This window comes from Monodon monoceros, unplaced genomic scaffold (assembly GCF_005190385.1).
Source record: "Monodon monoceros isolate NGI ecotype Baffin Bay Population unplaced genomic scaffold, NGI_Narwhal_1 Super_Scaffold_10, whole genome shotgun sequence".
Taxonomy (NCBI): domain Eukaryota; kingdom Metazoa; phylum Chordata; class Mammalia; order Artiodactyla; family Monodontidae; genus Monodon; species Monodon monoceros.
This window is the reverse complement of record NW_021703766.1, coordinates 53,069,562-53,093,079: the sequence shown is the minus strand read 5'-3', so window position 1 is coordinate 53,093,079 and position 23,518 is coordinate 53,069,562. Positions and strand designations below refer to the sequence as shown.

The following is a 23,518-nucleotide window of genomic DNA, read 5'->3' as shown; positions in this document are numbered from 1 at the left end:
TTCACAAATATATTTTCAATCCGCACTTGTCTATACGTGGACTGTAAGATTTGTAAATTGCAGGGGCCAGGGGCACGCACCACAGCTAATCTCAATTGAAGTAGGTTGCTCGCCTGATTATTTAGCTATTGTCTCTCACCTCTCAACCTACTCTTCCACTGTCTGCTTTGTGATAGTGCAAACCAGATTCTCTTCTGCCAGCTTCACGTTAAGTTCTGCCAACATGGGCCACTAGAGAGAACGGGTAGGCAGAAGGAAAATGGAGATGGGACTTGCTTTTTCCTGTTTGCTTTCTCTTCTTGCTGCAGAGGAAACAGTTGGTTGCTGTTTTAAGTTTTCGTCCAGTCTTAGAATCATCTTCATTCCACGCCCTCAGGCATTCTAGCATCAGCCAGCCATGTTCTCTCCTCAGAGACTGGAGGAAGAGTTCCATGGCGGGGGAGCAGGGGACCGGGGGGGGGGGGGTCCATCCTGCAGGCTCCTAATTCCTTGCACCAGTCAGTCATTTGTCCTGTTCAAGCCAGCACAAAGCTTCAAGTGAATGACTGAGGAGCAGTGACTTCTAGCTAAATCACTTCTACATAAAAAACAGGGTGACATTTGTGAGATTTTCTTACCAACCAAGGGCCCTCTTACCATGAGACTGGGTATTCTCAATGGCACTGGAATGCTAGTATAACCTGGGGTCTTTACGAGTCTGTCATTTTTTTTAAAATCTGGGTACCAAATTTGAAGGAATAGTACAAATAAAAAAAACTTAAGTGGATGCTTTAGTACAACTTACAGAAAAGGTAAAGGAAAACCCAAAATGGATGCATTGTCATGGTAACCAGGGAAGTCACCCCCAGGGCCACTGGGAAGCCAGCCTGATGCTTAGCTCTCATCATCAGGGTGAGCCTGTCAGAGACACTCTGCCGTGCCAGATTCGGGGGCCCTCATCACGCACAAGTGGGTTATGTGGTCACCCAATTCTCTGACGTATTTCACCGGCTCATTCAGGTTGTCACACAAGCAGGGGTCATTTTTCGCAGTCGGCAATTTGTGCAGTTCCAGTAGTGACTGATTCGTGCCCTCTTCTGAGTGGAACACACATGCCTTGCCTTGAGCCCACTCTCCGAGTCATCCTGTTCTGCTTTCAGGATACACCAAAGATTTGGCCACCTAGCAGGTTCTGCATCTTCATCAGCTTCTCAGCATGTCCCCTCCCCTCATGAGACTGGTGAAGAGAACAACTGGCAAAGTTCTCCAAAGCCACATCGTGGCCATCAAAGTAGTGGGACACGGGCAGGTAAACGTCAGAGGCTCCCGGTGGATCTGGAAGTTATTTGTGGCCTCCAAGTCCTGGTGGTAGTGCTGCGGCACCTGTGAGGGGGACGTGGTAGTCACAGCAGTCACACTACTCCCACTCGCCTTGGGAGTGGTCCAAGGGTGCTGTGAGGAGGAGGCAGAAGGCTGGCTCTGCACGGGAGGTTGAGGGGGTGGGGTGGCGAGCGCCAGCTTCTGTTCAAGCACTGTTTAAGCAGGAAACCATGGCAACTCTCGGCAAAGAATGTCTTTTTCCCTGAAAATCATTATTCTGGTAGGCTGGCTCTAAGAAGGCCCTCAAAGATTCTCAACTCTCCCCTTGAGTGTGGGCTGGCCTAGGAACTTGCTTCTAAGAGAATACGGCAAAGATGATAAAGATTTAGATATAATAGGTACACTGTGACATGGACTGTAAACCATCTTCAAATGAGTTATGGAGTCATTCCCTAGCAATGAGAAAGAGTTCAAGACATTCTCTATCAAAATACACATTAAGGGGGCTTCCCTGGTGGCGCAGTGGTTGAGAGTCCGCCTGCCGATGCAGGGGACACGGGTTCGTGCCCCGGTCCGGGAAGATCCCACATGCCGCGGAGTGGCTGGGCCCGTGAGTCATGGCCGCTGAGCCTGTGCGTCTGGAGCCTGTGCTCCACAATGGGAGAGGCCACAACAGTGAGAGGCCCACGTACAGCCAAAAAAAAAAAAAAAAAAAAAAACACATTAAGGGTGTTAATCTGATGCAAAACGAGGGTAGACTTACGTCAGCAAGTTTCCAAATTTCCGTTGCAATCACCAGCTTATCTCCTTTGTGAGATCTCTGCCATCCTGCTAAAGGTTCAACACATTTGGTGTATCCATAGCCATTCCTTATTTCTGACACATGATGAGGAACCATATTACTGAAAACCTTGTCCTATTCACTGCTGTGCAAATTAGGGGCTGACTTGGCAAGTTTGGGGTGTTCAGACCCTGCACGTTCCAATGAAAGGAATGACCCTTGACTGGCACCTGAGAAGGAACCTCTAAGCCCTTGGAATATCCTGCCTGCCAAGAGCGTCTTTGTACACCTGGGGTTTCGGCCATGCCACATAGTTTACATTAGCAATATGATTTTTGGTGAACACCTGCTTTTGTTTGCCTGGGGCTCTGGGCAATTCTGTATCAGTTTGATCCTTAGGAGGCTGGAGTTTGAGAAGTTAAGGTCAGTCATGTGGTTTCTCCATGCCTCCATAACTAACCCCTTTACTGCCCCTCCCACCCCCTGGCACTAAGGCTCAGGTGAGTTTCTCTGGTTGGCACTATGCCATATGTGTTGTCAGGTCATTGCTGGAAGAATTAAACACTGTCCATACAACTCCACTGGGAGTACAACTGGATGCACCTGGTTTCTCCTAAAGTCTGCCTCATGCACCTTTTACATTTGCTAATTTTAATTTGTAACTCTTCACTGTCATAAACTGTAACAGTAAGTATAGCAGCTTTTATGAGTTTAGTGACTGCTTTTAGAGAATAATCAAATGTGAGGGTGGTCTTAGGGACTTGATACAACTGCGTTCCTAAAATTTCTTTCTGATGTGTATTGATGATCTTGAAGTCAAGCTCGTTACAATTCAACCTACTTAGAGCCATGGATACTTAATGAGGTGTATCTTCCCATTATCACTACATTCATTAGCATTCTCTCAGTGAAAGTTTTCAACTATATAAAAAGCTAAAACTTTGATCTACAAGCTTTTCCACACTGAACGTACCAAATCTTCCCTACACGTTTCCTGTGACATAAAATAAGACATAATTGGTAACTGAAGGCACTACCACATTTACTGCATTCATGAGGTTTCTCTCCTGTACAAATTCTCTGTTATTACCTGAGGGTACACATCTGGCAACAGGCTGTCCCACAAGGACTACATTCCCTTGGGCTAGGAACCCACTGATATTTAATGATGTCTGCATGGCCACAGAAGGCCCTTGCACTGTCATTGTTTCAACAGAGTTCTTCTCCTGTACGGGTTCTGTGGTGCATAATGAGCTGTGGTTCCCAAGAAAATCATTCTCCATCTTGACTGAATCCACATATTTCTCTTTCATATGAGTTTTCTTATGTTTAGTGAGGGAGGACTTGTGGCAGAAGGCTTTCCCACAATTGCTGCATCCATGGGGTTTCTCTCCTGTATGAACTCTCTGATGTCTACTGAGTATTGACTTCGTGGAGTAGCCTTTCCCACATACGTTGCATTTATAGCGTTTCTCTTCTGTATGACCTCTTTGATGTCTAATGAGACTCGACTTTTGAAAGTAAGCTCTTCCACATTCACTGCATACATAGGGAGGATTTCCAGTGTGAAATACCTGATGTGCAACGAGACATGGCTTATGACTGAAGGCTTTACCACATTCCTTGCATCCATAGGGCTTCTCTCCAGTATGAATTCGCTGATGTATAAGAAAATTACCCTTCTGGATGAAGCCTCTTCCACATTCACTGCATGTATAGGGTTTCTCTCCCGTATGAGTTTTCTGATGTACAAGGAGCTGAGATTTCCTGGAGAAGGTTTTCCCACACTCACTACATGCATGGGGTTTTATTCCTCTTTCCACTTGCATATGTATATTGAGCTCTGCTTTCCTACAGAAGGCTTTACCACATTTAAGGCATTTATATGGTTTCTCTCCTGTATGAGTTCTCTGATGTACAGTGAGTTGAGACTTTTTGATGAAGGTTTTACCACATTCAATACACTCATGTTTCTTTCGTTTTTCAGTCTGATGTATACTGAGTTTCGAATTGGTGCAGATGGTGTTTCCATATTTATTGCATTTAACTCCAGTGTAACGTTTTTCATGCTTAGTACGAAGAAACGATTTCTCATATTTATTAAACTTGTCAGGATTCTTCGCTACACAGCTTTTATTCTGGTTAACTAAATCTAAATTAGAGTTCAGTACATCAAACTTATCATGGCTTTGCCTTAAAGTAACAAGATTTCTGCGCAGATGAAACACATTTCCCGATGAACTGTGTTCACGGCCTCTTTCCATATTTTTACGCTTGTTTTGGATTTCCAAAGACCACTGCATATGATCACCAATTTCTCCAACTTCTAGAAAGAAAATTAATTCTTTCATAATCAGGTTATGGTAGTAAAACTGCTTCTAAATCAGGTAATAAAACTGCTTCTAAAATGCCACGGTTTGGGCTGGCTCTTTGTGACAATTCTGTCATATGAAGGACACCATCAAGTGTAAATTTACTTCTTGAATATGAGAGGAAACACAATGAAATAAAGCCATAACATCTTAAAAAAAAAACCCAGCTGATTCAGAATCAATGGTAGACAATTCTCAATTAGTAAAGTTTTTGCTGCTCTCCAAACAGATCCTCACAAAATGGGCAAAGAGGATGAAGTAGAAATGTGTCTCATTAACATAAGATAAAGTATGTTGGAGAGACATCTGATCTAGCATGATGGAGGATATAGCCATTCATTCCCCCAATGCTTATTGAATGTCTACTATGTATCATTCACTGTCCTAGCACTTGAATACAAATGCATCCCACTAGGCAGAAGAGAACAAAATGGAAGCAAAGAAATAAGACAACTTCAGACTGAAAACTGGTTCCTGGCATATGAAAAAGAACAGTGGGAGTTGGTCAACTTTAAATAGTTAAACACCTGTGAGAAAATAAAAGTTGAGCCAAGAAACCAGGAATAAAGAATAAGCAACCTCATGTAAAGAATTGCAAGTTTTCATTCAAGTACAACAGCAATGCAAAAGCCCTGAGACAGGAAAGGTTTTGGCCAGGTCAAGAAATAGAAAGGTAGCCAGTAGGCCCTGAGTGGAATAGCTATATAGGGAGAAGGAAGTGTTGAAGTTCAAAAGGTAGACAGAAGGCATATCACATAGATCTGGTAGGAAGAATCTGAATTTGACGCTAAGACTAGTGGCAAGCCACTGGAAGTTTTGAGAAGGTGGGGGGTTCTGATTTATATTTCCAAGAGGTTGCCAACTGCTACATGGATAGTGGTGGGAGAGGAAGGAGTGTAGGAGAGAGGAAGTTAATGAAGTAATCCAGGGAAGAGATAATGGTGGCTTGGTGTGGAGCAACAATAGTGTACGTGTGGAGAAGCGGATGAAATCAAGGTACATCTAGGAGAAGGAAAAAACAACATTCAGTGTTGAATTCAATGTAAGTAAAAGGGAGGAATCAAGGGTTTTCCCTAGGTGTTTGGCTTAAATGACTAGACGTACCAGCTAAGTTGTTGAGGAACATCAGGGAGACAGGTTTTGAATGTGGCAAAATCAGGTGTGTATTTTGACATAAACATTTTGAGATGGATATCTTGGTGCAGACATGAAGAACTCAACTGGAGAGAGGAATTTGGAGAAGACTTAGGCTAGAGGACAAATTTGGGATTATCTGTACAGGCATACCTTGGAGATATTCCAGGTTCAGTTCCAGACCACCACGATAAAGCAAATAGTGCAATAAAGCTAGTTACGTGAATTTTTTTGTTTCCCAGTGCATATAAAAGTTATATTTAGGGCTTCCCTGGTGGCGCAGTGGTTGAGAGTCCGCCTACCAATGCAGGGGACACGGGTTCATGTCCCGGTCTGGGAAGATCCCACATGCCGCGGAGCGGCTAGGCCCGTGAGCCATGGGCACTGAGACTGCACGTCTGGAGCCTGTGCTCTGCAACGGGAGAGGCCACAACAGTGAGAGGCCCGCGTACCGCCAAAAAAAAAAAAAAAAAGTTATGTTTACACAATACTGTAGTCTATTAAGTGTGCAATAGCATTGTGTCTAAAACAGTGTACATAGTGTACACTTAATTTAAAAATACTTTCTCACTAAAAAATGCTAACCATCGTCTGAGCCTTCAGCAAGTCATAGAAGTAACATCCAAGATCACTGATTACAAATCACCATAACAAATATAATAATAATAAAAGTTTGAAATATAGAGAGAATTATGAAAATGTGACGCAGACACAAAGTGAGCAAACGCTGTTGGGAAAAATGGTGCTGATAGACTTGCTTGACACGGGGCTGCCACAACCTTCAATTTGTTTTGTTTTGTTTTGTTCTGTTTGGTTGCGGGACCTTACTTCCCCGACCAGGGATCGAACCCGTGCCCCCTGTGGTGGAAGTGCAAAGTCCTAACCTCTGGACCACCAAGGAATTCCCCACAAACCTTCAGTTGCAAAAAACACACTATCTGCGAAGTACAATAAAGCAAAGCGCAATAAAGTGAGCTGAGCCTGTACAGAAATTCCCAGACAGGGAACTACCAGGCAGTCCAGTGGTTAGGACTCGGCACTTCCACTGCCAGGGCTGGTTCGGGGGACTGAACCTGCAAGCTGTGCGGCGTGGCCAAAACAAACAAACAAACAAAAACCCAAAAACATAAGCCAGATCATGTCACTCTTCTGCCCCAAACCATTCAATAACTGTCATTCTGGAAAAAAATCCTAAGTCCTTAAAATGGCCTGCAGTGCCCTGCATCGTGTGGGCCCCTTTCTCACCTCATGAGTATCACTTCCACTCTTGATCACTCTGCTCTCCCCACACAGGCTTCCTGGACAGTCCTCAAACACGCCAGGTACACCTCTGCCTCAGGACCACCACTGCTGGTACACTTTTCCCAGGCCTACCCATGGATCATCCCTCACTCCACTCAGCCACCCTAGCAGAGCAGAGAGGCGTTCCCTGTCCCTTGTGTATAAAACATCATGCCCTCCTATTGCTTGACATTCACTACCCCTTACATTGTTCTCCATGGTTCTAATTACCACCAGAAAAATCTGTATATTTCTTGTGTACCTCCCCCACTTAGAATGCAAGTTCTGTGAGAGTAATAACTTAGTCCCTTTTATTCTCTGCTGTAGCCACATAATATAAAGCACACTACAGAGCAGCACGTATTAGGCATTAAAAATACTTGTTGAGGGAATGAATCAATGAAACAATCATACGTGTAGCGGGCATTGTAGAGACTGGTTTAAATGAAGCTGACTTTGAATTTAGGGAATGGAAAGAAAATTCTATGTAAGCATCACATTGTATCTTGCAGTCCCTTGATCACAGAGGGATTTAAATATCCCATAGTTGGTAGTAGGGTTATAACTAGAATTGTTTAGACTCGGGAAATTAAACTGAGAGTAACTAAGATGAATCAAAATAAATACCTCATCCAGCAAATATACAGAGAAATCAGCAAAGTATGCATGAGGTTTATGGTTTGATTTCAGGTGGGGTCTAACATTGTGAATTTTCTGTTTTTGTTTTTTTATTTGAGTGAATTCCTTTATTTCAGTGTATGTGGGAGGCATAATTCACTCTGAAAATTACAATACTTATAGCTCTTCCCTTACCATTTTACTATAAAAATTTTCAAACAAACAAATTGAAAGAATTACACAGTGAACAGCCATATATCCACCTCTTTTGATTCTATAGTTAATGTTTTGCTACATTTGCTTTAGCTCATATTTGCCCAGTCAGAATAAGGAAACAGACAGATGCACATTAAAAGACCGGGTTACCATGGGAACACAGCACCCTGGGTGGGGCTGAATATTAGGAAGGAAATCACTATTACCCAAGGTTCAGTAGTCAGAAGACGATGGTGAATCTGAAGTTCTCTCTTTGCACAGAGGCGTGGAAGACTGAATTTTCAAAGCAAGGGAAGAGGAAGGAACAAGCAGTGATACTATGGCAGTCAATGAAGAAGGGAAACATTTGAGAATCCTAAGAAAAATATCTAAGCAAAACAAATCAAGATCCTAGATGAAATAAATCAGTATCAAATCCAGGGGTGAGAACACAGGAGTATTTTCCTCTAAATGCTTAAGCAATGAATGTTAACATAGGAGAGTAACACTCAGAGGCTCTGTTTAGATGCTGTCAAAAGGTTAGAAACCAGAAGATGAGGCACCTCAGCACTATTTCAAAGGTGTGAGGCCTCCACAAATCTAGGAATTTACTTCTTTTCTACCTGGATGTTTCTCATTCACTCACCTGGAAAGTTCTGACCGTGGATATTTTCCTTTTCTAACCATGGTTTGTCTCTTTGCTTCAACCTGAAGATTTGAATTGGTTTGGGACTTTGATACCCTATTCACGAAAAATAACAGAATATTTAGGAAAATAACTTTGGGCGTGAGATCTAAACATTGTTAAATGATACCTTTTATAGATTGTGTGACTGTACCTTGGAAAAGAGTTTTCCCCTTGGAGTAGGGAAAACATACTCCTCCCTCTATCTGAGGCCTGAGAGGAGACTGAGAATCTGTCACTTATAAAATTCAAGTCTTATGTAGGGGCCAGCAAACTATGGTCTGTGGCTGTAACTAAGGCATTTTTTTTACATTTTAAAAGCATTATTAATTCAGAATAAGGTGCTCTTACAAAACAGAGTATTCGAAAAGTGAGGGCAAACTTCTAACACATGATAGCAAAAGTGTTTTGTACCATTAAATTTGAAAAATTAAAACCATTTAAAAATATTTATCTCACTGATGTTTCATCCTTTTGACGTTTCTATTTTTAAGTATATTTTATAGTGCATATAATAAATTTAGTAGAATACTTATGTAATTGATAAATAAAAATATGTGTGTGCTGAAAAAACAAATAAAATAAAAGTGTTATTTAAGAGAAACCAGAATATAATTACAGAGACAGTAAGTAGCCCGAACAGCCTGCAGTATTTACTATCTGGCCCTTTGCAGAAAAAGTTCGACAATCTCTCTTACATCATTCACACTTCAGATACCTGCCCCCAAATCACTGCACAACTGAGAAAGGAAGGACTGCTGATTGGGTACCCTGAGTGGCACAGGGAAGCAGTTCTTACCCACGGACAGCAGGTTGCTATAGTTTTCTAGCATCACATTCTGGTACAGGTCCTTCTGAGCAGGGTCTAGTAGCCTCCACTCCTCCCGGGTGAACTCCACAGCTACATCTTCAAATAATAATGATTCCTGTAGTAATGAATCCTTCTTTAATCTGGGGTGATCATTTGATGGTTTGGAAGAGAAGTCTAGAAGTCTACTCTAATCATTTCTACTGTGTAGGTTGTATCTATATAGGTGATTTACATTATATAGTGTGGAAGAATGGAAAGTCTTATACAGATATCGTGCTGCTGTGATTCAGCCACCCACCCCCTCAATAATTCAGAAGGTTTTCTGAAATGCGGTCATTAAAACCTCTTGTTAACCTTGATAGATTTGCCATCTGTGGGCATATGTGCATGCACTGAACTACATGCAGGTGATATCAAAACAAACACATGTATTCTTGCTCTCAAGAAGCCTTCACTGTGCACAAGTTAAACAGAAACAATAAGCACTAGAATTAAACATGAAAAACCTGATGATGCTATTGTAAGACACAGAATATAAACAATGTTTAATATATGCAAAGGCATAACACAGTCTTAAAGATGAGTGAGCTAACTTGAAGAAACAAAGATGAATTCTCAAAACAAGAAATACAGTAATTGAAATTAGGAATTTCAATTTATAGATTGACTACCAATTTGATATGACATAGAGAGAATGGTGAACTAGACAACAGATCTGAAGTGCAAAAGACAATGATGGAAAATACAAAAGCGAGGTTGAGAGATATGAAGAGTAGCGTGAGAATGTTGAATTTACACCTATTCTGAGTCTGAGGGAAGAACAGAAAATATGAGGGAAGGTAATAACCAAAGATGTAAGGGCAGAGAATATTTTAGAGCTGGTAAAAGACACACAACCTCAGGATGAGAGAACCCCACAATTTCAAGCAGGATCAGGAAAAAGAGATCCACTCCTAGACACATGGAAGTAAAACTGCAGAACACCAAAACTCAAAGGGAAAATTCAAAAATATCCAAAGGGAAATGACATATACCTAACAAAAGAACAAATATGATTTATAGCCTCTAAGTTCTCAACAGCAGTGATGGAAGCCTGAAAAGGAATGAAATAGTATTTTCAAAGTGCCAAGTGAAATAACTTTCAATCAAGAATGTTATACTGGGAGTTGCCTCGTGAGCTGCTGCTGCCGCAGACCCTGAGGTCCCACAGTGTGGGGTCGGAGGTCTGGAGGTCCCACGCCGCAAGGATGTCGCCACGCCTAAAGCACCAAAGGGAAAAAGTGTAGGACAAGAAAAAAAAAGTCATCCATCCATATAGTAGAAAAGCAGCTCAAATTACGAGAGAGGCCCACAAACTAGAAAAAAAGGAAAAACTGAAGAATGAAAAGGCGTTGCATCTCAACCTTATTTGTGAAAAACTGCAGCGGTTTCAAAATTATCTTGATCCCCAAAACGTAGAACATTCAAAGAGAGACGCTTGTGAATTAACTGAAAGCTATTTAAATCAGTTCAGCAGTGAGCTGGAGCGGATTGAGTTACACAGCAGCACCAAGGTCAGGCAGGGCAGGCAGCACTTCTCCCGAGGCGGTCATCAAGCAGACCATGGAGCGAAAGCGGCAGCAGTGTGGGGGCTGCAGCCTTGAGATTCCAGACATTTTATTTTATTTTATTTTATTATTTATTTATTTATTTGCGGTACGAGGGCCTCTCACTGTTGTGGCCTCTCCCGTTGCGGAGCACAGGCTCCGGACGCGCAGGCTCAGCGGTCATGGCTCACGGGCCCAGCCGCTCCGCGGCATGCGGGATCCTCCCGGACCGGGGCCCGAACCCGTGTCCCCTGCATCGGCAGGCGGACTCTCAACCACTGCGCCACCAGGGAAGCCCGAGATTCCAGACGTTTTAAATGCAGGGAATGGGATTTTGATCTGAAGAAATTGCCAAACATTACAATGAGAAAAATCTGTGCTAATGATGCAGTGCCTAAGAAGTGTAAGAAGAAAACTGTGACAGCTGCAGACAGATTTAGGAGAATTGGACCTGAAAGTTGAATCAACGGACACAGACGAGGAACTGACTGCAGTGGCCCAGTTGTCTTTACTTGAGTTGAAAATAAATAATTTGAGAACTTCAAGTTACACTTGAATTGATTATGGTAAATAACTGTCTCTACACAAGAATTTGCTGTTTAGCTTATTCTCTTATATGATGAGAATCCCATTTTCAGTTTCAAAAACAGTGTTAATGATTTTTACTTAAAAATGAATGTTGCTTTTTGTTTACATTAAGTTGTTAGACTAGGTAGAAATGCTCTCCAAAATCCATTTAATCTGAATTTCTGGGGCTGGGAGAGCAGTATGAATGGGGACAAAAAATGTTGTAATTTTTTTCCTCATGCTTACTTAGAATCACCTAATCTCACGTTTTGGGGAATGGGCAGCAGCTGTTTGCTAGAAGGTTACTGTGGTACTTCTTGAGCAGTGACAATGGCAAAATTGCCTTTTAGTAATATGTTTTACTATTCTTCCTCTTACACATTAAAACTATTTTCTTTCCTTACAAAATAGGGAAAATATGATAGGAATTTATATACATTTATGGGTTGTACATTGCTGTTATTTATTAACTTTGAGCCAGAGTTAGTTAAATGGTTAAAAAAAAAACAGTAACTATTCTTGTTTTGTTGATCTCCTGCACTTAACCTATTATCCTGATAAAGGGGATAAATGATTTCAGGTTAGCTCTTTTGGTTTGTATATTATTTTTTGCTTTCTCATTGTGAAATGTGATAGGTTTTATTTGTGGAAACAGAACTAAAGATTAGAAAACTAGTGATTTCAATTGTCTTAGTTTTTCTTCTAAGAGATAGGTTAAATTGACATATCATATAACAGTATTTCCAGTATCATGAAAAACATGGATGTGGTTGAATGTTCTTCACAGAACTTGTTAAATGCAAGTATCTTCTGGTCTGTTTTCTAAAGAATGCAATGCAAGAGCATTTGAGTATTTTAAAGGAAAAAAAAAAAGCTGTATGAGGTAACTAGGTTATCAACTAAGTCTTGTTAACGGTTTTTTTACTTCAGAAAATTAAAAGTAAAACTTATTTCTATGAAAAAAAAGAATGTTATACTTATTAGTATATCTTAATATTATATATGCATTTCTCCTATTGTTTCTAATAAGCTTGTAGTGATTCTCAGATTTTTCCAAGTATGCAGCCAAATTACCTATATGGAAAATTTTAAATCCTCTTCTCCAAATTTATAGCTCTTTTATCTCTTTTCTTGACTAATATTTCCAAAGAGTGTGGTGTCACTGGACATCCTTGTCTTGTTCCAACTTTAGATGTCATATCAAAGACAGATACGGGACTTCCCTGGTTAAGAATCTGCCTGCCAATGCAGGGGACACAGGTATGAGCCCTGGTTGGGGAAGGTCTTACATGCTGCAGAGCAACTAAGCCCACAAGCCACAACTACTGAACCCCGCACACCTAGAGCCCATGTTCCACAACAAGAGAAGCCACCGCAATAAGAAGCCCGTGCACCACAACAAAGAGTAGTTCCCGCTTGCTGCAACTAGAGAAAGCCCTCATGCAGCAACAAAGACCCAATGCAGCCAAAATTAATTAATTAATTAATTAATTTTTAAAAAACCAAAGAGGCATATGAAAATTTGTGAGAATGTTTCAGACTGTCACACTGACCAGGTGCCTACTGTATTTAATGGTCAGGGACCAAGGGGGCTATATATCCTGTAAAGCATATGACAGTCCTACACAGGAAGAATTGTCAAGCTCAAAATGTTAATAGTACCCAAAGCCTCCCTCTCATTGAAAAACATAGGTATAGTAAATTATACTGTATCCCAGAATAAAACTGAAAAATATTTAAAAGAATAAAAGTCTATCACTCAACAATGAAAAATTTATAATGCCTGGTACTCAATCAAAATTACCAGATATGCAAAGACAGAAAATATGACTCATACAAAGAGAAAAGATCATCAACAGAAACAAAACCAGAAATGACATACATAATAAAATTAGTAGATAAGGATAGTAAAATACATATTATACATACATATGTTTAAAAAGGTGGAGGAAAGCATGAACGTGATATGGAGTAATATGGAAGATATCAAATTGACCCAATTCCAACTCTAGAAATGTCTGAGATGAACAATATACTCGTTGGATGTGATCAATAGCAGACTAGACACTGCAGAAGAAAAGATTAGTGAACTTGAAGATACAGGAATAGAAACTATTGATCATGAAACAGAAAAAAGACCTAAAGAGAAACATTTTAAAACAGCCAGAGAGGGGCTCCCCTCATGGCACAGTGGTTGAGAGTCTGCCTGCCAATGCAGGGGACATGGGTTCGTGCCCTGGTCTGGGAGGATCCCGCATGCCGCGGAGCGGCTGGGCCCATGAGCCATGGCCACTGAGCCTGTGCGTCCGGAGCCTGTGCTCCGCAACAGGAGAGGCCACAGCAGTGAGAGGCCCGCGTACCGCAAAAAAAGAAGGCAAAATGAAACCTTCTTCAGGTACGCAAAAGCTAAAGCAAGTCAGCAGCGGCATACATGTACTAGCAAAAATGTTAAAGGATGTCCTTCAGATAGAAATCTAGATCTACCCAAATGAACGAAGGGCTGCAGAAATGAAAAACCTATCAGTAATATAAAATCTTATTTTTTTATATACCTTTAGAAGATAACTGATTGTTTAAAGCAATGATAATAATGTATTGTGGGATTTCTAAAATACAAAGAAGTAAAATATAGGACAACAATAGCACAAAGGCTGGTAGAGAAGAAATGGAAGCACACTCTTTTAAGGTTCTTATACCATGAATGAAGTGGTATAATATTACTTGAAGATAGACTGTGATAGACCAATATGTAGAAATGAGTAGTTTACTACTCACATGAACTAGCATACTAACAATACCAACTAGAAAATGTCTTGCAAAAAACAGATAAAGATTAATATCCCTGAAACCTATTTTTTTTTTTTAGAGATCAGAGAAAACAAAATCAGCACAAAGGATTTGATTAGGCAATTCACAGAATACAAACAGTTAATAAATACATTAAAATATGTTCAAAGTCACTGATAATAATGCAAGTAAAAATAATAGTAAAACTAATTCTGATAGCACCTTTTTTTTTTTTTTTTTTTTTTTTGCGGTCCACGGGCCTCTCACTGTTGTGGCCTCTCCCGTTGTGGAGCACAGGCTCCGGACACACAGGCTCAGCGGCCATGGCTCACGGGCCCAGCCGCTCTGTGGCATGTGGGATCTTCCCGGACCAGGGCACGAACCCGTGTCCCCTGTATGGGCAGGCAGACTCTCAACCACTGTGCCACCAGGGAAGCCCTGATAGCACTTATTAAATAACAGGCAATGTTCTAAGATATGTCCTACATATCTATATACATATATACATAGATCAGTGGTTCTCAACTGGCCAACAATTATTTTACAACAGCAGACATATGACATTTTAGGTTATCACAACTTGGGGGTGGGAGGGTGCTACTGACATCCAATGGGTACTGACCAGGGAAACTGCTAAATATTCTATAATCCTGTGGTATCCCCTCAACAAAGAATTTGTTGTTCTGCCAAAAAAGTCAATAGTGCTGAGGTTGAAAAATTCTGATATATATTAACCTATTTAATCTTCAGAATAATCCTTTTATGTAAATTCTATTACAATTCCCATTTTTCAGATGAAGAAAGGACTGCAGAGAGGTTAAATAAACAGAATAAGATCAAGCAGGTAATTATAGACCAAGGCAAGATACGAATGAATGAATCTGACCACAGAATTTGTGCTCTTAAACTAAACACTAGGGGCTTCACGTGGTGGCGCAGTCATTAAGAATCTGCCCGCCAGTGCAGGGGACACAGGTTCAAGCCCTGGTCCGGGAAGATCCCACATTGCCATGAAGCAGTTAAGCCCATGCACCACAACTACTGAGCCTGTGCTCTAGAGCCCACAAGTCACAACTACTGAGCCCACGTGCCACAACTAGTGAAGCCCATGCGCCTAGAGCCCGTGCTCCGCAATGAGAAGCCACCGCAATGAGAAGCACACAAACCACAACGAAGAGTAGCCCCCGCTCACCGCAACCAGAGAAAAGCCCACGTGCAGCAATGAAGACCCAACACAGCCAGAAACAATAAATAAATAAAATAAAATAACAAAATAAAATTAATTAAAAAAAACTAAACACTAGGCTCTACAACCTTCAAAAAATTATATAGCTTTTATATTTCAGATTTGGAAGATTTAAAAACGGATACAATATTAAATAATAGCAAGAATGTGGGAAAAATAGAGACTTTCATAAACTCTGAGAGGAAGTGCTGAAGACTTTAAAAAAGGGCAATTTTGTAGCAACCATGAAAAATTTAAGTCCAGGTACCATTTGACTCATAGATTTCCCTTTTAGGAATCTAACCTAAAAAAAATTTCACACATATTCAGAGTGTGTATTGTGAAGAAATTTTATGGCTAAAATGTACTTTTAGGGACTTCCCTGGCAATCCAGTGGTTAAGACTCCATGCTTCCACCGCAGGGAATGAAGATCCCACATACTGCATGGCGGGCCAAAAAAAAAAAAGTACCTTTATATAAACAGAGTACATAAATTAAGGCATATACATGCTAGGAAATATCATGCAAACCTAAATGCAATGAAATAGATACATAAATACTTGAATGGAACGTTCTCCAGGACAGGTTGCTATAGGAATAAAGCAAGTAATGTGTTTATTATGATCTCAGTAATGCAAAAATATTTTCACAAAAAAATATGTGTAAAAAAAAAAAAAAAAAAAAAAAAATATGTGTATATGCACCTAAGTGTACATAATGTATGTATATCTACGTGCATATAAGTGTTAATAAAAACAGAATTATTTCTCTCCTAAGTGATGAGTAGAGAAGGGTTTGACAGGGCCACTTTCTTTTTTTGCTCTATTTATTTCCATATTGTTTCTGTATATTTCAGAAACAAATGATTTGTATATGACTCATTTGATAACAACAAAAGATGATAAAAGTGGAAGGTAGCAGGTTGGATGGTGGCCTCCTAAAAGATATGTCCACTTCCTAATCCCCAACCTGTAAATTTTACCTTGTCTGGATAAAGGGTCTTTGCAGATATAGTAATTAAGGATCTTAAAATGAGAAGATAGTCCCAGATAGTCTGGGTGGGCCCTAAACCCAATGACAAGTGTTTTTATAAGAGACAGACAGAAGGAGACAGAGAAACAGAAGAGGGGGAGGTAATGTGAAGACAGAGACAGAGATTGGAACGATAAGGCCACAAGCCACAGAATGCAGACAGCCACCAAAAGCTGGACGAGGCAAGGGACAGGAGGTCTGGAGGGAGCACAGCCTCACTGACAACCTGATTTCAGACTTCTGGGCTCCAGAACTGTGAGGACATACACTTCTGTCGTTCTAGCCTCCTACTTTGTGGTAATGTATTATGGCACCCACAGGAAACTAATACAAGGAGGTAGATAAAAACTGACAATGAATAATTCGGGAAGAATACTACATTTCTAAGGCTGGGATGCAGTGACAAAGACAACATCATGGATCCCTACATCCCAAGTCTTTAGCAGAGAATGTGATTTTAAACTCTGCTGGTAGGTCTGTACCCGGAATCCAATTCAGCAAAAATGGCTTGAGAGACCATTTAAACCATCCATTTGTCTAGATAAATCTAGATTTTTATATCTGAAGAAAGCCAGAATACCAGAAGGGTACTGAAGGAACCCTATAAGAAACAACCACAGGTGTACAACTGTGTAAAAATTCACTTTACTATATGTATGTTATGCCCCCATAAGAAAGTGTAAAAACACACACACACATGAAACAGAGAAATGGGAACCTCTTCTTGCATATACCAGAAGGCTGCTGTTAAGGCCACTGCGCCCTGCAGGAAAAGTCATCAAGAAATTTATTAAAACTTCAGTACCAGGAAATACTTACTTTTCTGAGGAAATGATCTACTTTCTCTGTACAAAAACACGAATCATGTAATGTTTTGTGTTTCCCTTGCTGGCACTGGCTACCAAAATTATTGGAGATAATCTGGTGGCTCAACATAAATAACCCCTCAGGTCTTACAGTTTTTTATTAATATTCTGACTTCAAAATTCTGAGCAGAATCTCTGACCTGCATTCCCACCATTCCTAGTTTACCATGACATCAACATTATGGTTGATATTTATTTGTCTTCAGATTCAGGCTCTTATCAATGTGTCATTTTCCAATTAATCAAGTCAATTTTTATAAGCCTCTACAAATACAACAGAAAAGGAGGGAATAAATAAATATGTAAAACTCACCTGGACCTTGGTCATTTTCTTCTGTTCTTAGAAAATGACTGGAACTGGGATTCTTCTTTTTTTACTTTTCTAGATTGTCACTCAAATTCTGGTCATAGTTCTCACATCTCAAATTAATGGCATCCCCAGAAGTGATGCTTTCCTGGTTCTGGAACTTCCTTCTCCTTACTTCACTTGATTCTAAGGACTCAAAAGAAAATTCGCTTTAATTTGTGCATTCCCCTCAGCCATACACCTTGTCGGTTGGGATTTGATGTTAGAGGACGCCTATATTAGTTTTTTTTTAATAAATTTATTTATTTATTGCGGTGGCATCCTGCAGTAAAGGTGCTGCAGTAGGCAGAATCATGGCCCTCACAAAGATATCTACGTTCTAATCCCTGGAAGCTGTGAATATGTTACATCACAAGGCAAAGGGGAATTGAGGCTGCTAATGAAATTACAGTTGCTAATCAGATGACCTAAAAATAGATTTCCTGGATTATTCAGGTAGGCCCAATGTAATCACAAGGATCCTTATACATGGAAGAAAGCAGAAGAGACCAGAGAGAGATGTGATGTGACAAGAACTCTACACACCATTGTTGGCTTTGGAGATGGGGGGAAAGGGAAACAGGAGCCAAGGAGTGTGGGCAGCTCTAGAAGCTGGAAAACACAAACAGATTCTCCCCCTAGAGCCTCTAGAAAATAACACACTCCTGCTGAGACCTTGATTTTAGCCCCGTAAGATCCATGTTGAACTTCTAACCTATAGAACTGTAAGGTAATAGACTTGTGTTGTTTAAGCCACTAATTTAGGTTACTTTATCACAGAACTAACAGAAAACTAATATGGGGGTTTCCCTGGTGGCGCAGTGGTTAAGAATTCGCCTGCCAACACAGAGGACATGGGTTCAAGCCCTGGTCTGGAAAGATCCCACATGCCGCGGAGCAACGAAGCCCATGCGCCACAACTACTGAGCCTGTGCTCTACAGCCCATGAGCTACAACTACTGAGCCCACATGACTAGAGCCTGTGCTTCGCAACAAGAAGAGCCACCACAATGAGAAGCTCGCGCACCGCAACGAAGAGTAGCCCTCACTCACCGCAACTAGAGAAAGCCCTCACGCAGCAACAAAGACCCATCACAGCCATAAATAAATAAATAAATAAATAAATAAATAAATAAATAAATAAAATAGGCATCCACTAACATCAAATCCCAATACTTAAGAGTTTTCTTTTGTTTAAAAAACCACAACATAGGGCTTCCCTGGTGGCGCAGTGATTGAGGGGACACGGGTTCGTGTCCCGGTCCGGGAAGATCCCACGTGCCACGGTGCGGCTGGGCCCGTGAGCCATGGCCGCTGAGCCTGCGCGTCTGGAGCCTGTGCTCCGCAACGGGAGAGGCCACAGCAGTGAGAGACCCGCGTACCGCAAAAAAAAAAAAATAAAATAAAAAATTTTTAAAAATAAAAATAAAACCCCACAACATCTGACCTCAAGGCAGAGCAAACATTATGAAGAGTAATGTGTTAAGCAAATCCTAAGCACTTTATTTAATCCTCACCACCAATCCAGAAGTATCAAATCACTAGAACGAAGGAAGTCGGCTTAAAACCCAGAGATACGTATCTTGTCCAGAGTCACATACTTTCTAAGAGGCAGGGCTAGAATTCAAGCCCAGGCCTTTTCTCTCCAAAGCTCATCACCTTAACCATTGTACCTTCTTAACCAGAAAACCTCTTTGTTTAGTTCTCTGTAGAACTGCCTGCAAAGTTTACTACTTTTCAGACAGTTTCATATCACACCAGAAGGTAGCACATAACCACAATGCATAAACTGGACTTCTGAAACAGCTCTTAGAACACTCAATGCATACACACAGACAGCAACCTTCTTCCACAAACAGAGAAATGGAAAAGGAGCAAGTTCCAATACTCACTCCAAAGCAGCAAATCAGAGAGACAAGGAGTCAGAAAGGCTCACATTATAAGGTCATTGATTCAGTGGGATTACTGTGAGTTTTTGTTTCCAATCCTTCTGGCCACAAATTTTTCTAAGATAATTTCCCGGTAGCTATTCTAAACCCCCAAACCCACCGACACCGCCCTGCCCCTACTGCAACTGTTCTTTGACCTCTGAGTACATGCAGTCCCCATCGGTCTCCAGCCTAGAATCAGTTTAGGCACCAGGACTAGAGATCTGCACAAGAGAAAGGGTATAAAACTATAGGACTATCTAGGACTATAAAACTATAGCTATAAAACTTCATGGGGGAGGAGAACATGAATGCAACATCTTGGCCACATCCCAATTTCATGACTCCTTGTCCATGAGCCCTCATGTCCCTGCTGATGATTTCTTGGCATTGCACCCATTCACTTTATGGAATCACTTGTGTTGCCCTAGAAGGGCCACCTGCCTTTCCAGAAATACACCTATGTGTAAATATAAAAAAAATAAAGCTTTACAGAGCAAAGTAGGCCATAGAAAGAAATTTTCGTAAGTTTCACAAGTCAATATCAAAGAGGCTTATTCCTTGACCACAATGCAACACAACTAGAAATCAACAGTAACGAGAAATTCAACACATTAATCAAAATGGAAACAAAATGTAAGGCCAACTGGCCCGAGGCAGGGGAACACAATCAGATTCACAGGTTGCATCAGACCGAAATTCTCCGGACCACCCAGTTCCAGAAAGTGCCCTGGAGACATTCCGGACCACCTAGTTCCAGGAACTGACCTGGGGACTTTGAACCCAGCCCAGCCTTCCCGCCTTTCGAGGGGCGGGACTAGCGGTCCCCCAGGATACCCGAAAAGACCACCAAATAAGGAATACCCTGCGCCCTCCCAGATTCACCACACCCCTTTCCCTTCTTCCCCTATAAAATCTTGCCCAACCCTCGCCCGGGTGCGACTTCTCTGGCCCCTTTCTCTCGGACCAGTGAACCACGCCCGGGAGCACTCCCTAATAAAGCTCACTTGAAGCTTTCCTCTGTTTCGTGGTGCCGTTTGTTAAGATCCGACCTTACACAAAACCCTGCACATCCAGGAAAAAAACCCAAGAAAAACCTACAAACTAAAAAGGCAATATAAATGAACACCCTGAATTATTCAGTACTAAATGGCAACAAATCCTGTGGGTGGGTGAGAGAACCTGGATAAGCATAGAATCATAACATGTTGCAGTAAAGTATAGATACATGTCAAGCCTGTCCAAATTAATGTACACGTACATTTAATGGGACTCTAGTAACCTCGTCACTGGTTCACCCACCTGATGTGACACTACTGCAGCCATTAAGAAAATCTGTAATCCTTTTATACTATGGAAGTGTTTATAATTAGAAATGAAGTGATAAAACCAAATTATATCTGTTATACAGGTCATTCCAAATGCAAAGGTAACAAAAAAATATTAAACATACACAATGGTTTGCACTGGAGATCAGCGTTTCAGGTAACAGAGATGTTTTCACTTGTGTAGCATGAACCTGAAAGGAAATATCCAAGAAAACTGTGGAGTAAAGTTGGAGGCAAGAATAATAAAACGTATCTTTTATAACACATCACTAGATCATATCTAACTACATTTTTGGTTGGGAAGACAATGACAAGAGTGTTTATGTGGCAAGACAAAAGAGTTTTTTTTTTTTTTTTTTTTGCGGTACGCAGGCCTCTCACTGTTGTGGCCTCTCCCGTTGCGGAGCACAGGCTCTAGACGCGCAGGTTCAGCGGCCATGGCTCACGGGCCCAGCCGCTCTGCAGCATGTGGGATCTTCCCGGACCAGGACACGAACCTGCGTCCCCTGCATCGGCAGGTGTACTCTCAACCACCGCGCCACCAGGGAAGCCCGACAAGAGAGTTTTTAATTAGCGCCTTGATGAAGGCATGGACTTGAAGGAGCGAACTGGATTTGGATCAGCTGAATGAATCTATCATCAAGTCTGTGCCCCGGAATCGCCATCTGAACCTCAACCTACCTACTCTCCAGGGACCCTGGGTCTCCAAAGCGCCAGCCTCATGCCCCTCCACATACACTAGCCTCCCCCACAAAACAACAACAACAAAAAATGACTCCAAGTTAAATCCGAAATCTGAACCAGAAACCCCCATTCATTAGCACCCGTCCCCCATCCCAGGCTTCTCCACGTCTGAGCCCCACAGTGAATCGCAGACCTGCATGAGACATCGAATTCACTGATCTACACCTACCACTCCAGGTCTTAATCACTGAGCTTCACGAGCAGAAGTTGCTACCAAACCAAACTTGGGTTGGCTCACCCGCTGAGCGGCAAAGCCAATTTACTGACACCGCGTTGGTGTGAAGGAAAGTCCAGCGTTTACTACAGGGCCCAGCAAGGAGACTCAACTCCCTGATGGCTTTCAGGGAAGGGTTTTTTTTTTTTTTTGCGGTACGCGGGCCTCTCACTGTTGCGGCCTCTCCCGCTGTGGAGCGCAGGCTCAGCAGCCATGGCTCACGGGCCCAGCCACACCGCGGCATGTGGGATCTTCCTAGACCAGGGCACGAACTCGTGTCCCCTCCATCGGCAGGCGGACTCTCAACCACTGCGCCACCAGGGAAGCCTTCAGGGGAGGGTTTTTAAAGGCAACATCTGTGGTGAAGGATGCAGGTGAGGGATGACTTTCTTCCGATTGGTTGTTGGTGAGGTAACAGAGTGTTTCAGGAACCTTAATCAACTTTCTGGTTCCAACCAGTCTGAGGTCTACATGCTTATGCTCAGCAAGTAGTCACCATCCTCCACCCTGGAAGGTGTCTTAGTTTCTGCAGAACAACTTAAAGGTATGCATCAGATCGTTATGCACATCCTTTGAGGAGGAACTAGGACTCTGTGAACTATTGTTTCTTGTCTGCTTTTTCCTGTTTCTATATTCCCTCACTTCCCTAATTAGTCTGATCTTTGGAACTCAGGGATACCCCAAGAGACCAAAGCCTTTTTCTACAAGCTAGAAATGGGGTGACACAGAAGGGCTTTTGTACCCAAGAGGTACTTCAGGGTCCTGCTCAGTTTCAATCTCCCCCTTTCTTTGATACTCCTCAATCCTGAGGGGAACAAGGGTGAGACAAAAAAAGAATAAAGTTTGGGATAGAGAGGTTAAATATAAAGTCAGCGGGGGAACTCAAATTTTAGGAGGGCTGGGTTTCAAAATACCCACATCGACAAAAACCCTCAGTCAGAGCCTCGGTCGTTTCTCTCTTCATACATTTAATAACACTGACCGCCAAAGGGCCTATTACTGAAGCGAAGCCTCCCCAGTGACTGAACCTAAAGACACCCCCAGAAGGCCTTTCACTGGCCTCACAGGCCCCTCACTCCGGACCCACGTGCAGACCCCGACCCACCTGCTGCTGAGATTCTCAAGGTTCCCGCCAGCTGCCAAAGACTGAATTCACTTCCAAAATGATTCCCACTCCTCCGCTGTCGCGCCCAAATCCCCTCGCTGGCTGTCGCTAGGGACGCCTCCGGCCCTGCCCGACCTCAGAGCCTTCCGGCGTGTTGGAGTTCGGGCCCCACAACCAGCTCTATGACGTAACGTGGCCACGCCCATCTCAGCGATCGGGGAGGAAACGGTCATGATGGAGGCTACGGCTCAGAGAGGGAAGAATTGAAATCACTTTTGGACACCTCCTTCCCTTTCCCTCCTCGTTGTCGGTCAGAGGCACTAGGCTGAATAATTTTTGAGAGGCTGGGTCCTATCCAAGGCCGTGGCGGCGCGAGCTGGATTCTATTTTGTCTTTTGGGCAAAACGAGAGAGATGGCGGCGCCCGTGAGCCACGACGGAGGAGCACCAAGGGGGCGGCCATCTTACAGGAAGTGCAGTCCGTTCGGCAGAGACCCGAGGAGCTAGTGTTAGGAGGAAACTTGGGACTGTCAAAGAAGTTTGTAGGAGTTGAGGCACGTTGTAAAGGCGGCGGTCAGGTCATGGACAAAACACGGAAACTTCGAGCGCTGGTG

The 23,518-nt window shown here is 42.2% G+C and overlaps 1 protein-coding gene and 2 pseudogenes across 3 annotated transcripts; 1 reads left to right on the top strand and 2 right to left on the bottom strand.

Moving 5' to 3' along the window:
- On the bottom strand, window positions 1–2,931 carry LOC114903483 (annotated as a pseudogene).
- LOC114907399 (zinc finger protein 350-like) lies at window positions 2,032–23,065 on the bottom strand. 3 transcript variants are annotated; one of them, XM_029243011.1, is made up of 5 exons: window positions 22,906–23,065; window positions 17,554–17,733; window positions 9,165–9,291; window positions 8,327–8,422; window positions 2,032–4,406 (listed from the first exon to the last, which is right to left on the bottom strand). In XM_029243011.1, exons 2-5 carry the CDS (start codon window positions 17,566–17,568, stop codon window positions 3,064–3,066), a joined length of 1,581 nt encoding a protein of 526 aa, XP_029098844.1. In that variant the 5' UTR covers window positions 17,569–17,733; window positions 22,906–23,065; the 3' UTR covers window positions 2,032–3,063. The 3 variants fall into 3 exon arrangements, with proteins under 3 accessions (XP_029098844.1, XP_029098853.1, XP_029098861.1); XM_029243020.1 differs by lacking the exon at window positions 22,906–23,065 and adding an exon at window positions 20,968–21,027 and having other exon boundaries at window positions 17,554–17,740; XM_029243028.1 differs by lacking the exons at window positions 8,327–8,422; window positions 9,165–9,291.
- On the top strand, window positions 10,006–11,351 carry LOC114885091 (annotated as a pseudogene).
- Window positions 23,066–23,518: the final 453 nt, after the last annotated feature.

Bases quoted from the DNA above. Each gene is read 5' to 3' on its own strand.
- LOC114907399 (XM_029243011.1), bottom strand. The intron at 8,423-9,164 runs GTAAGAACTGCT...TTTCGTGAATAG, and splicing joins TAGCAACCTGCTGTCCGTGG to GGTATCAAAGTCCCAAACCA. The intron at 4,407-8,326 runs GTGAGTGAATGA...TTTTCTTTCTAG, and splicing joins CCACGGTCAGAACTTTCCAG to AAGTTGGAGAAATTGGTGAT.